The 14,214-nt window shown below is 43.8% G+C and overlaps 1 protein-coding gene and 1 non-coding gene across 3 annotated transcripts in view; one reads left to right on the top strand and one right to left on the bottom strand.

Annotated features, from left to right (window-relative positions):
- Positions 1 to 13,102, top strand: part of Aagab (alpha and gamma adaptin binding protein) — a 47,344-nt gene extending 34,242 nt beyond the window's left edge. Inside the window, exons 6-10 of one of the 2 annotated variants that reach the window (XM_004628794.2) lie at positions 4,542 to 4,624; positions 8,393 to 8,489; positions 11,180 to 11,284; positions 11,725 to 11,774; positions 12,408 to 13,102. In XM_004628794.2, coding sequence (XP_004628851.1) covers positions 4,542 to 4,624; positions 8,393 to 8,489; positions 11,180 to 11,284; positions 11,725 to 11,774; positions 12,408 to 12,485 — 413 coding nt within the window. In that variant the 3' untranslated portion in view covers positions 12,486 to 13,102. The remainder of the gene's footprint in view (positions 1 to 4,541; positions 4,625 to 8,392; positions 8,490 to 11,179; positions 11,285 to 11,724; positions 11,775 to 12,407) is intronic. The other variant, XM_023712702.1, reaches the window with a different exon arrangement.
- LOC111816095 lies at positions 2,329 to 2,435 on the bottom strand. The gene has a single exon (XR_002820603.1). It is a non-coding gene; the product is annotated as a U6 spliceosomal RNA (small nuclear RNA).
- Positions 13,103 to 14,214: the final 1,112 nt, after the last annotated feature.

Below are 14,214 nucleotides of genomic sequence, written 5' to 3' on the forward strand. Positions count from 1 at the left end.
GGTTTAATGAAAAGAGAATGGAGTTTAGAGTTAGGGATGCCTAGATTTCAAGTACTGGTTCTAAGTATGTGATTTGGGGCAAATAACTTAATCTTGAGTCATAGTCTGTAAGCAATAGCAATAAAATAAATCATTTGTAAAAGGGGACAGCACAATAAGGAATATGTTGATTTCTGCATGTGTGTAGAAGGTATGGTTGGTTTGTGCCAAGGGCTAAAGGGGCATTTTATGTTCAGTGCGGAAAACATTGCCTTGCAGATCCTTAGCATTTAGTACACAGTAGCTGTTCCTGTTATTCTTTTTTTGTTGTTGTTGTTCCTGTTATTCTTGACCCTTACAGTAATCTGTAAAGCAGAGTATTGTTGTACCCACTGCATAAATGTAAATACTGTACTAGGATACAGAAAAGGCATAACTTGTAAGACACACAGTAAGAGGTATAACTGGGACTCATGTGTCCTAATGTCCAAATTCATATATTTATCATATTACCTTGATAAAGAGACATGAGAGAGGAGCAGAAAAATTAAAGGTGCTATACTTGATCTTAACCAAAAGGCTGAGAAATGGTAGAAAAACTAAAGGGAAAATTATTTTTTTAAACTTACTTTTCTTCTGTGCCCATATCACAATATCTCATGTGAATATATGGGTTTCTGAACTAATGGTCTGTAGATCTGTAAAGAGATACCTAAGCAATTTCACATCTTTTAAAGTTTCTTGGAACCTATTAAAAATAAATTTTCATTCCTAAGCCTTGAGAATTTTCCATTTCAGATCTATTTTAGAGGCAATAGTGGTTTTGTTTCTGGTCATATCTAAAAGAGCCTGTGCTAAGAACCAGCGCGACTAGATTTTTCCTGTGACACTGTTGTGTTTATCTTTGTTCCATTGATGGCTAATTATCAGACTACTGTAACTGACACTTTTAGCATAGAGTTTAATACACATTAGTCTCTCCTTATCTATGTTTTTAGTTATGGTCAACCATAGCCCAGAAATTCTAGAAGCACACAATGTATTAACTTTTTATTATATATCTATCCTAACCATTTTGAATACACAGATACAAAATGGACATTCATCTATATCCCTTTTTTTTGCTTAGTTCCATTATTTGAATATTAAAGGTGTGTTAACTCAGCAAAATATTGTAAAAGAGTCCAGGAGTCCATAATAGTATTGGGTCTTCCGCTTCACTGGCAATGTCAGAAATTGTTGACCAGAGTCCCCTACAGCTCAACATAACAGCATGGCTTTACTTCTTATACGTCGTTTTTATACTTTTCTGCTGTATGGTTAAGACCAAGGTAAAGCAAGACCTATGCAACAAGAGTTGTAGCTTTTGGGTCTGATAAGGTCAGTGAAGTCCCCTCAGGATTTATCCTGAGATCCTGTACCTCAGATTGTAGATCCTTTGTCAGTGTCAGCCATGTGGATGAGTCATGGCCATTGCTTGGCCAATGTGCTTTCTGTGAAAGCTTGAGAGAATGTTTTCTCTCCATGTGACTCTCCTTAGGCACACTCTACATCATCGATCACTTTCCTCTTTAGCCCCATAATCTCCTTGATCAGAAAATTTGGGGCACTACCGAGTTACATGACGTTACAGTACAAGTTCTCTTATGTCCTGAGTCTTAATTGACCTTGGAAGGCTAGGGCCAAAATGTTGGCTTTCCTTGTGGCCCTCCTTTTTCTCTAATTTTGGTCTGTAAACTTAGGTTGTTAACCCTTCAGAAGAGAAGCTTATTGTTATTACCATACAACCTAGGCTGTTAAGCTTAACTTCACTATCTGTCTGAATATCAAACATCTTAGGCATAACATGGAACAGATATTTTTCATCAAGTACTATAATATGTTGAACTTTAAGTCCCTATAGAATATGGTGAACAAACATTTAAAAATTAGAACATATTTTTTAAAAAGTCATAAAGAATTATATAATTCTTACATTTGCACATAAGTCCAAAATCTAACCATATACAACCTTGAAGCAGGACAGACCCACAACATTCCTTTTCCTGTCTCCTGCCTTCATTCACCACCCTCTTCTTCTTGAATAATCATCTACCTGAGAGACAGCACAGCAGCAACTGGCATGTCAGCAAAACAACCCGTATTCAGAAGACCAGAATGACAGGCGCTCCAAGCATGAACCTACTATTACAGATTGCCATCTTCAGTGCAGTTGCTTAGTTCACAGGTGTCAGTATATATAGTCAGGGTGAGGATCTTTCCAATTAACTGCTAGATTCAGAAATCTTCTGGAGATTCTCAGGATCATTGCCTTGCCCATCTTCTACATATAAATGTATGGCTTATCACAGAAATATGGAACACTTCACAAATTTGCGTGTTATCCTTGCTCAGGGGCCATGCTAATCTTCTCTGTATCGTTCCAGTTTTAGTATATGTGCTGCCGAAGCGAGCACACGATGCCTGTTTATAACATTACAGATTTCTAGGGTATGAGGGGCCTTCACCGTGTTTAGCAGCCAACTCAATTTACAGATCAAAAAGTTGAGGCACAGTTTAATTTGTCTGAAACCATACAGGCAGGCATAGCCACAGTTGAAGCCCTTTCTGTCTGCGCACTAGCCCAGTTCTTTGTCCACGATTCTTTTTCATAATTTTATCCATAAGAATTGAGGCATTAAGCATTTGTACTGTTTTTTAATCATGGTAAATAGCCATAGCATCAAATCATATAATGTGTAACAAGTCCCTTTGAATAGGTAATACACAAACATGCAACAGAAGCAGAAGGTGTATGTTGCGTGGAGCCAAGTTCGAAGAGGACTGTTTTAGTCTAATAACACGCACAAACTGATGCTGTATTGCATTTTTCATGAGTTGCAGCCCAGCAGCCCACCAAGCTTAGGGAATGCCCAACAGAGGAAAATCATAAGCCATGGAATTGAAATAAGGAGATTTATGAATTAGATCTGAAAATTACCCAAAGCCTGAGTAATTTCCAATTATAGGAGGGAGGAGTGTCTTACAGCAGTAGTTTATTACAGGATCCTGCCTTTGGTACAGACAGCCTAAAGTGTAGGAATGCTCGTGTGTCCTCCTGACAAGTAAAATCCCCAAGTCTTGTGTGACTCTGTATAACTGCTTTAAAATCATCAGTGCACTGGCCGAAGGAAAGGCTGGTTGTTGTTTGAATAAACAGATGCCCAGCTCTGAAAGAGTGCAGAACTCAGGCAGCCTTGGAACTGAGCCCCCTGTCCTTGATTTGTCACACCCAGGCCTTTGGGTGAGGAGGTGAGGGGGCCTGGAGTCCCTGTGAGGGAGGGCCAGGGTGGGGCGGGGCTTAGAGATGGGCGTGGCTCCCCAAGGGCCTAGGGAGGACCTGCAAGGAGAGTGTGGTGTGATTTTGAGAGAGAAGGCCCTTGGCATCTCTGCTGTTAGACTCCTGGGTGCGGTTTCCTGTTCTACTCCAAGGCAAGGCTTTTTGAACTTTCTGATCCCAGAGTCTCCACTGGAATATTTGCTAAATACAGAGATTCCTTGGCCTGTGTCCTAAGATGGTAATCTTATCAGGGAGTCTCAGGTAGAGTCCTTAAATCCTGGGGTGTTTTGCCTCTGCGCTCCTTTCCAGGCTTGGTCTCCGTTGAGATACAGACATCCATCTGCAGTCTAGGGAGCCTAATGGCAGTGACTCAGTTATCTCAGGACTGCTTTATTTGAGAGCACATGTGTGTTCTTCTTTACTGCATATTCATGCCTTACTACTGCCATAAGACACTCCTCCCTTCTACAATTGGAAATTACTCAGGTTTCGGGTAATTTTCAGATCTAATTCATAAATCTCCTTATTTCAGCTCCATGGCTTATGCTTTTCCTGTATTGGGCATTCCCTAAGCTTCGTGGGCTGCTTTGGCTGATTTAATTTTTTTTTAATTTTCAAAATGGAATATTTGTTTATAGTGACTATTAAAACGTGAGTACTGTTAATCTTTGCAATTACAAGCATGGAATGTATTATGATGATGCTATCATTATTTTTGACCTAGATTAAAATTCTGTGATTTTAACACTTATGTAGCATATGCATGTCAGGCAGTTTTGTGTCACTGTGACAGAATATTCAGGATGATATAAGGAGGAAGGTTTGCTTTGGCTCATGGTTTCAGAGGTTTCTGTCCATGGATTCTGGGGCCTGAGCTGAGCCAGTGTGGTGTGGCCAAAGCATATATGGAGGAGGCCTGTTGGCCTCATGGTGACTGGAAAGCAGACGGAGAGAGGGGCTATGATCTCGGTCTTCTTTTCAGGGACACCTCAGTGACCTTGCTTTCTCCTGTGAGCCCTGACTCCTAACAGTTCCAATGTCCCAGCTGTGCCACTGTCTGGGGACCTTTCAGGAATGTTCTAGATCCAAGCTATAAATAATAGCATGGTAGTTGATATCAACCATATCTTATAGTCAGAACTTTGATAATGAGAAAATATCTTTCGTTCCCTCATCATCATAGCCATTTTAGTAATTTAGAATGTAATTGAAAATTCCTGATGATCGTGTCTTTTCTTTTCAGATAGGAACCAAGGCTTCAGCCTTCTCAATTCATTGGCTGGGACAAACCACAGCCTTGGAACTGCAGAGACCCACCGCTCAGAGGTAAAGACTCTCAGATTCTTTCTCCTCTTTGGCCTTATTTTCTCCTTTTCAGTATGCCTGCATCATTCGTCATTTTTGTTTTCTATTTCTGAGGAGGCAGAGAATAATAAGAATAGGGTCTCGCATGGCCCTGTTGTGCCGGCGCCCATTGGAGGTGGCTCACTTGGCACCCAGACGACCACCGACCGCCGTCAGCCTTCCTGAGAGGTCTGCAGTGCTGGCTGGCGTGTTTTTTTCTAGAGTGTCTTTTGAAATGCACCTGCATTTCCTCGAGGCCTCCAGATCTTTAAATAGAAAATAAAATTGTGTTTTATTTCCTGTGCACTTAGCCTTACACACTGAGGCAAGGCCCCTGCCCTCCATGAGCTGGTGGTCCGGGCTCAGCCCTCGGTGCTCAGGCACCCCAGGCCCGGTCTGCTTAGGTCAGAGCCTGAGATCATGCACCGCATTTTCTCTCCACAGAGCTTTCCCATCAGCCTAAAGCAGTCGGTGTCCTGATTCTGTACATTTTTCACATTTTGAGTATAACGTGTATCTTTTAAAATAATTTTAGAAATATGTTTTCATCAGTGCCTACTAATTTTATAAAGTACTGGGCTTCAGTGTGGTATTTTCACACATGGCGCGCACACATTTGGATCGCACCCACCCCCAGCCCTCTCTTTTGTTCTTTGTGGTGTTCCTCATTTGTTTCATCCGTTCACCTGCTGATAGGCGCTAGGCTGGTTCCATACCTTGGCTATTGAGAATTGTGCTGCAGTAAACGTGCGCATGCAGGTATCCTTAGATTGTGCTGGCTTTCATTCCTTTGCATATGTACCAGGGCATGTTGTGTCTGGGTCATATGGATTTTCTATTCTTAGCTTTTTTTATTTACTTTTTTTTTTTTGGTAGTACTAGGGCTTGAACTTGGGGCCTTGCACTTGCCAGGCAGGTGCTTATGCCCCTGAGCTATCTCTCCAGCCCTGTTCTTAGCTTTTTGAGAAAACCTTGTACAGATTTCCACAGTTGTTGGCCTGATTTACATTCTTACCAACAGTGCAGAGGGCTTCTCCCCACCCACCCTCCCACTCCGTCCTTGCCAGCGTTTATTATTTTTGTATGCTTAACATTAGCCAGCCATGTGTTGTAGCTCAGGACTATAATCCCAGCACATGAGAGGCAGAGGGAGGAGGTTTGCTGCAAGTTTGCGCTTGTCCTTGGAGACCTTGAGCAGCTCCATGGCGCGTTGCTCATAGGGGGGGCGAAGCTGCACACCTCTGGATCATGTCCTGCATGAACTTGGTATGTTTGGTGAGATGTCTGCAACTGTGGCTGTGCCTCCATTTGCTCACATTCTTAGTCACCTTGCGGCCCTTGTTGAGGCCCACGGCCATGGGATAGCGGAGGGCCATGGCTACTCTTCTTTGATGGTTGCTGTGGCGGAAAGCTATCGTTTCAGTCTCCTACACAGATACTAATTTTACCACCACCACTATACATAGTGAGTTCGAGACCAAACAACTGCATAACAAGACCCTGTCTCAAAAAAGAAATGCCTTTCTCCCTGGGGTGAGATAAAATCTCAATGTTATTTTGATTTGCATATCCCTAATGACTAAAGACATTGACCTTTTTTTAAAAAACAACTCATTGGCATTAATACTTCTTTTGGGAATCCTGTCCTGTTTATTTGTCCATTTATTGATAGGGCTTTTTGAGTTTTTGGTATAGTCTAGATATTAATCCTTTGTCGAGAAAGTGTCTGGCAAAAAAAATTCTTTCATTCTGTAGGCTGTCTCTTCACTTTGTAAGTAGTTTTCTTTGCTGTGCAGAACCTTTTTAATTTGATATAGTCCCATTTGTTAATTCCTACTATTATTTTCTGTGCTATTGGAGTCTTAGTTAGGAAATCTTTTAATTTTTTTTGGTATCCATAAGTGTTTCTCCTGTGTTGTCTTCTAGCATTTTCAAAATTTCTGGTCACTTAGGTCTTTGATGTATTTTGAATTGATTTTGGGGTTTTGGATATGGACATAATATATGTATTGTTTGTTTGTTTGTATTTTAACTTTCTGCATAGGTTTATTCCAGAACGGCTCAGTCCTTCTTGGCAGTTGCCTTCCTCATGGCGGCCAGCACGTTGCTCAGCTCCTCACGCTTTCTCTTCGCACAGATGTGCGTCCCCACCCTTTTCTTGATGAACTTGAGAACACGCTTGTCCTTGGAGACCTTGAGCAGCTCCATGGCGCGCTGCTTGTAGGGGATGAGCCGCACACCTCCCGGATCATGTCCTGCATGGACTTGGTGTTTGGTGAGATGTCCGCAACTGTGGCTGTGCCTCCATTTGCTTACATTCTTCGTCACCTTGTGGCCCTTGTTGAGACCCAGGACCATGAGATAGCCAAGTGCCATGGCTACTCTTCTTTGATGGTTGCTATGGCGGAAGGCTATAGTTTCAGTCTTCTGCATAGATACTAATTTTACCACCACCAATATTTTTAATCATTTAATTTATTTGATGCAGGGTCTCGCTACTCAGCTTGGACTCATAGTGATTATCCTATCTCAGCCTCCTGAACACTGGGATTGTAGGCATGTGCCACCACACCAGGTTTCGGTGGCAGGCACACACTCCTGGGGTCCCAGGCCAGTACAGCATGGGGTACTGGGGATCGGACCCTGGTCGTTGCGCTTGCCAGGCAAGCACTTAGACTGCCGAGCTATCTCCCAGCCCACCACCAATCCTTTTTTAAGAGGCTATCTTTTCTTCAGCATCTGTATTTGATCCTTCATTTAGGAATCAGATGGTGGTAGTTGAGTGGGTTTGTTTCTCTGTCCTCCAATCCCATTGATCTGTGTGTCTATTTTTGTGCCAGTGCCCTGCTGATTTTGTTACATTGGTTTTGTAGTATAACTTGGAATTTGGTGTTACGATGCCTCCAGTCATGCTCTTTTGCTTAGGATTGCTTTGGCTATTCTGGGTCTTCCATTAGTCCATATGAATTTTAAGATTTTTTTTTCCTAGTTCTGTGAAGAATATCATTGGAATTCTGTTTAAAAATGCATAAAATTTGTAGATTGCTTTCAATAATAGGGCTATTTTACTAAAATTCTGCCGATCCATGAGCATGGCGAGTCTTTCCATCGTATAGTGTCTGAGTTAGTCTCTTCAGCACTTGTAATTTTCATGGCAGAGCTCTTTTACTTCCTTGGTTAGGTTGATTCCTAGATGTTTATTTTAAAAAAAACTTTTGAAGCTATGGAGAATAGAATTATTTTCCTGATTTCTTTCTCAACTAGTTAATTATTGATTTAGAGAACTGTTGATTTTTTAAAATTGATTTTATGTCCTGCTACTTCGCTGAGTGTGTCTGTTAGCTCTCATGGTCTCGTGGTAGCTCCTTGGGGTCTCCTAAGTATAGGAGCATACTGTCCGCGTATTAGGGTGATTTGACTGGTTTTCCTAATCGTGTCCCTTTTCTTTCTTTTTCTTGCCTAATTGCTATATATCCTCCTCTCATCTGGGATTGACATCACTCCTCCCAAATGATACAGCAAGCATCAGCAAAGTTGTAACACTTGCTAGTTTTTCCTTGAGGCAACCACTCCTGGGTGAGGGAATCTTTAGCCTTTTTTTTGTTTAAATAGAGGAGCCTCACTTATTCTTTCTTTCCTTACCTTTAGCTCTTAGAGCCAGCTAGGGAGTATGGGGATGTGAGCCTTTGGGGGATTTACCTGTGAAGCTGCCTGCTACTAAGTTGTTGTTATTGTGAATTTTCCTCTAAGCAGCCCGCTTTGCCAGCAGCAGACAGGACAGAATTGATCCCGGACCATCGGGGTGCCGCATCTAACACAGCAGATACCCAGGGTGACAGCGCTTTGGGTGAGTCCTTGGGCCACCAGGAGACAGCTCTGTAGGGTTTGGAATAGATGTTGAGGGGGCAGGAAAGGGGGAGGGAATGGGTGATGTGCCAGCAATAAATGTGAGCCTTGTCCAGAAGAAGCACGGAGAAGAACGCATGGTCAAGGCACGTGGGTACCATCTCCTCTTTATTCTCTTAGCAAGCCTTGATTCACATCATCTTAGCTGAGACAGAACCAGGTGTTAGAGCAGCCTTATAGTTCTCTGTGTTCCCAGGTTTTTATTTTTTCTTAGTATTGAACAGTAGTCGAAATTAATGGTGACAAGAATAATGCAACATTATATCCATAAGCCCTTTCACATCCTTTGTGTAGTTTTTTTGTATCTCATTTGGTAATGAGATTTGGGAAGAACCTTGTTCCGTGGAGAAGATCGTGACACCTAGAGAAGTATAATAACTTGTTCAAGGATCTCTTGCCTAGAACCAGGTCTGCTGCCCAAAGCCAGACGCCCAGGACCTTAGAGTTGACAGTAAGCGTTCTTTACGTGGAATGACTGATACTCCTGCCTTACGGTCATGCTGTTGGTCATTCACGTGCTGTAACAGTTTTTTAGTTATTTTTCTGATTTTAAGATAATCTGTATAGAAAACTCAAGTGATTGGTTATAGAAACATATGAAGAGAAACTAGATACAGTCTTTTTTTCTTCTGTGGTTTGTTCGGCCTTCTCCTTTCTGAATCCTTCCTGTTGGCCTTTAAAGTAGCTTAAATTCCTGCTGTCACTGTTCTCTTCTGTGGCAGTTACTCTGTAAGGCGGGTTAAAAAAAAAAAGACAGGCTGATTGGGGCTGGCATTTGCGGGCTGTAGTTTTACATGGCTGATTATTTCACAGTTAAATCTCATTTCAGGGAAACAGGATAAATAAAACATCTTCTATATAATGAAACCTGGACTTTTCATTGTCAGAGAAAGAAGTTACATAAATAAATGACGGGGAATTCTAGAATGAATCCTTTGCTATTGGATTGGAACCTAACATCAATATGAGCTCATGGTTAAAATAAACTTAGGCCAGTAGAGAAAGACAGATGTGTGCATGCCTGTGATAGCGTAGCTGCGTGTGTCTAGCGAGCACTCAGGTCCTGGCTTCTCAGTACCAGGCACAGGTAGAAGGAACCCGGCTCTTTGAGCAGTGGCTGAGGTCATGCCTGGGCAAGGATCCTCTTGTGTTGCCCACATGTAAGGAAGAGCGTAGGAAGGAATGTGCATGTGTACAGGGCACAGGACTAGCCCGAGGGCTTCCACAGACTGGGGCTTGGAACGGTGTGGCCAGCAAAATAAGCTCACCCGTGAGTGGATTATAACTCACAAATTAAATCCCTGTGAGGCCATGCTAACATAAAGAAGGGGAAAGAAAAGTCTCCTCCTCCTTATAGACAAATTCCATTTCATAAATGCAGAAGGAAGGAATGAGGGAAATAGAAAACCAACATGAGGCACATACCACAGTAATAGTTTTGGCAGGCAAGGTTAAAATTAGTGGATGATAGGTGGAGTAGAAGTAGGTTATTTGCATAGGCTGGAAATTTCTCCCCGTAGGTATTCATTGATTTCAATGGAGAACATAGGAACTGTGCACTGGAGAACACAGGCAGATCCCGGCCACCGTGTTAACAGTGATAAGGCATGTTGATATTGGAGTCCTGGCAGAGGCCCCACGGAAAGTGCAGCACCTCTGCTGGAGTCTTGCCCACGCTGTCATGAGAACACGTTAGAGCAGACTATGGGCCGTGGTGCAGAATGACTAGGCCATGAAGTGTCTTACGTAGGAAAGGCAAAGGCTGAGGACGGCGCTGGGGAAGGAGCTGGAACAGTGAAGTTCTGTGTGGGACCCTGAGACACAGGGGAGAACTGGTGACATCTGAGCAAAGCCTGTGTGGTCGTTCTAACTGAAGATTCACTGCTTTTCAATACTCGTAACAATTTGAGGTGTTCTCATGGGGGGGTGATTGCAAGACTTACAGGGATCCTGTTCTATTTTGGCAACTCTATGTGAGATGAAAGTTATTTCAAAAGTAGTGGCCCAGGAATGCTGGGAGGAGCCACAGCAGTGCTCGCTGGGGCAGCTCTGAAGGGTATGGAAAGAGGGAGGGGTGGTCAGGGCTGTGATAAAGTTGCTAAAGCCTGTGGGCCAGCCTTGAAGGAGGAGTTAAACTTGTGGTTAAAATGGCTTTGATAAAGAAGGATATGCCGGGTATAGCAGATAAAGGGTCTGTAGTGAGATGCGAATTTCAATGGGCTCCGCCTCTGAAGGGCTATCATGTGGGCGAGTTTATTGTAAGGTAAGGGCCTTCCGTCTGTCAGCTGGGGAGAAGCTCTGGCTCATCACTTAGTGGTAGCTGTCCTAGCAGACATGCCAGTACCTCTGGTGCTGCAGAGTGCTGCATCCCTTTGGTTCTGTGTCCATGTTGCTTAGTGGAGCTCGTGTGGCCTTCACAGGGGGCACTACCCCCATGTCACTTCATTTAGTGCCTGTGACCTAAGCAGGTCCCGCAGCCCATTACTCCAGCCTCCTTCCCTTATCACAGCTACAGACTGTAGGGACAGCTGTTGTCTGTTGGCGGGGTGCACGTGCTGGGTATCGCATCCCGCTTGTCTCAGTCTGGATCCTTGGCGAGGCACAAATAACATGTTACAAATGCTATTTCAGATCCCACATTAGATCTGGACATTCAAGAATTAGCCAGCCTTACCACTGGAGGAGGAGATTTGGAAAATTTTGAAAGACTGTTTTCAAAACTGAAAGAAATGAAAGGTAACGGGCTCCATTGTATCTGCCATCTTCCCAAGTTGATGCTCATCTGTTTCATGTAGTAGGATTTTATTTCATAACCATTGGATTTGGGTCTGGTCTTAGCTGTACTGAGAAAATTTCCTGCTTGAGGGGCTGTGCCATCCTCTGCTAAGATTTCCCCACGGCAGATTTCCTTTCCTCACTCTCCTCTTGCTTCCCATCGCATGCCTCTCGGTGCCCTTTGGTGTATGGCATCACCGTGGCGTTTCTTGGGTCCCCACCAGTTTATTACGTCATTTCCATCTGGATGGTTCGGAATATTTCACCTTCCTCATAGCAGTGATGCCCACTGTATAAACATCTTTGAAACCCACGTCCCACCTTCTTGTGTTAGAACATCCCTGCCTTCTGGATGCCCCTGTGCTGCTAGACAAATTTCTTACAATCTATTTTCCCTCTAGACAAGGCTGCGACGCTTCCTCATGAGCAAAGAAAGTTGCACGCAGAAAAGGTGAGAAAAATCAGTCAGGTAGTGTCTGCAGAAGGTCTGGTGTTGTCATATACGACTTATAAGGGACACCCACCCTTTATATAAAGGGTCTTAGTGTGAGCTTTCATTGGATATTAACTTAAATATCCATACACAGTAATACCATTAGTTCAGTCAGAATAAGATTTCTCAAATGTATGATGAGTGACATGGAACCCTCATTGTGACTTAGAACATTTGTCTTCCTAGCTTTGGGATCAGGGGACTCTTAGCTGTTTTGTTAGGACCAACATGACATGTGTTCTTGGCAGGAAAGTTAACGTGGTTGATGGGATTCCATTATATGTCTATGTCATAATTTATCCAGTTTCCCTCTGGAGATTTAGGCCAACAGTATGTTTATTTTTTGTTTCTATAAATAATGAAGCTCTGCATGCCTCCATGTACAACTTACACATGCCTCCATATACAACTCCCATCCCATCCTTAGCTTAAGCGCTTAGATGTGAAAGTCCTGGGTCAAAGGGTATTTAAGGATTTTAATTTTGCCAGAGGACTGGAGGACAGTGTGTAGAAATTTAGGGACCAAGTTAGTTCAGGGTAGGACTGAAATTCAGCTGGTGCCTACAGCTTGTTGCCTGCTTCTCTCCACAGGTGGCTAAGGCCTTCTGGATGGCCATCGGGGGAGACAGAGATGAAATTGCAGGACTTTCTTCTGATGAGGAACACTAGCCTACGCCTGCTAGGTTGGACTGACAGGGATGCCAGCCTTCTACCTGAGATGCTTTCTACTTGAGCCAGCCACATCTTGTGAGATCCCCAGTATTATGTTTGCTGCCGGATTTGTTTTTAGGGTCCCCTTAATGTTCGTTTTTAGCAGGGAGTTTGGAAAAGTCTTTCTCCTTGAGGAGTGCAGTGACAATAAGAATTTCTAAAATTTTTCTTGGTGCTGGGAGTGAGGAAGGGTGAGTATCAGAAGTCTGTGTGATTCCCCCAACTTACTGAGGAAGGCAGTGAAGCTGCCGTTCTCAGCCAGCCTTTGTGTTGAGTCCACAGCTCCACATTCAAGCCCCAGGGCAGGAGCTCCTGCGAAAGGTGGGAATATCCCCATTCAGGGAGCTTGTGCCTCAAGCTCCGATGCTTTTTCTTGAATGAGAAGAGGGAGCTGCAGATTTAGTTTGTGCCACAGTATGAGAGGCTGGGCAGGGTCAGTGGCCCCTGGGTTTATGTCTAACTTAGGAAACACTTCTGAGTGTTTCTTTGAAGTGCGGTGTCTGAGTTTGCACTACAAAGAATTGGAAAACCAGTGTACATTTTTAGAATGCCAAAAATAAAGCAAAGGTTTCCTATCTGGTGCGCATTAAAGGAGAACAGTGTGGGGGCTGTGGGAGAGAACTGGCAGGGTTCTGTGCGGGTCACAGAAGCACTGTGCTGATGACTGAGGTGGTTGGTTGTGTCTCCACTATGTGAAGACACTCTCTTGCCTTACCTGAAATAGAGCTGTGTTGTCACCCTTCAAGCCTCAGAACAAGACAAGTGTGTCCCGTCTTTGTACTTGAAAGCCAGACAAATCACTGCTGCAGTAGGCTCTCTGAGCAGGGGTGAAGCAGTAAACGGTGCACCTGAGCGCCTTGTTCTCTCCCAGTGTGGAGGCCTCTTCCCTGTGAGCCCTTCTGGCAGTAGCTGTGGGGACAGTCCTGTGTCTTTTATCCAGGGCCGTATGGATGTGGGAGAGGTCAGCCCCAGAAAAGCCAACCATCCAAAGTAGAGTCTCAAAAAAGAGTGGAAGGTACAACAAATAAAAATCTCAGTTTCTTTTTCGGTGGACACATGCATAGTATGTGTCACCCACCCTCTGATCTGTCACTGCTATGGCTCCAGACTGTCTCAGCGGTGTGGACAGTGGTGCTGGCACACAGGCCCAGAGCTCCTTCTGGCTGAGGGTGGCGCTGAACCTGGAGTGGAGGGAACAAGGTTAGGTCATGAGCGAAACCAAGCTCAGGCCCTCTTGAGGTACCACTGTGTAGGCCCTGGGGAGCCTGAGACAGCAGAGAATGGAAAGTTGCAGAGGCTACCGGGCCACCCAGGAGGTGTCAGCCCATGAGTGGAGCCTTCAGGAAGAGGCATCCCAGGGAACAGAGGACACTGCCTTGCTTGCTGCCTCTCCCCCGCCTCTTTCTGAAGCTCTCTGCATGTGTGCGCCAACTGATCTGGGGTGACTGTGCTTCTCTGAGGTGGTAATTCCTGAGGAGGCTTTGTTACCCCTTGATTAAAAATGGAAGGGAAATTGGCTTTTACATTGATGGGAAGGCATAACATATATGTCTCTATTAGAAAATTTTAGAAAATATATTAGGCCACATTGTTAAGAGAAACAGATTTTTTAAAAAAATCTATGAACTTAATTTTATGTATCTAGCACAGCCAGGTGATTAAAATGTGATTTATTTCCAGAGCCTGC

Source organism: Octodon degus, unplaced genomic scaffold (assembly GCF_000260255.1).
Source record: "Octodon degus isolate 3935 unplaced genomic scaffold, OctDeg1.0 scaffold00026, whole genome shotgun sequence".
Lineage (NCBI taxonomy): Eukaryota > Metazoa > Chordata > Mammalia > Rodentia > Octodontidae > Octodon > Octodon degus.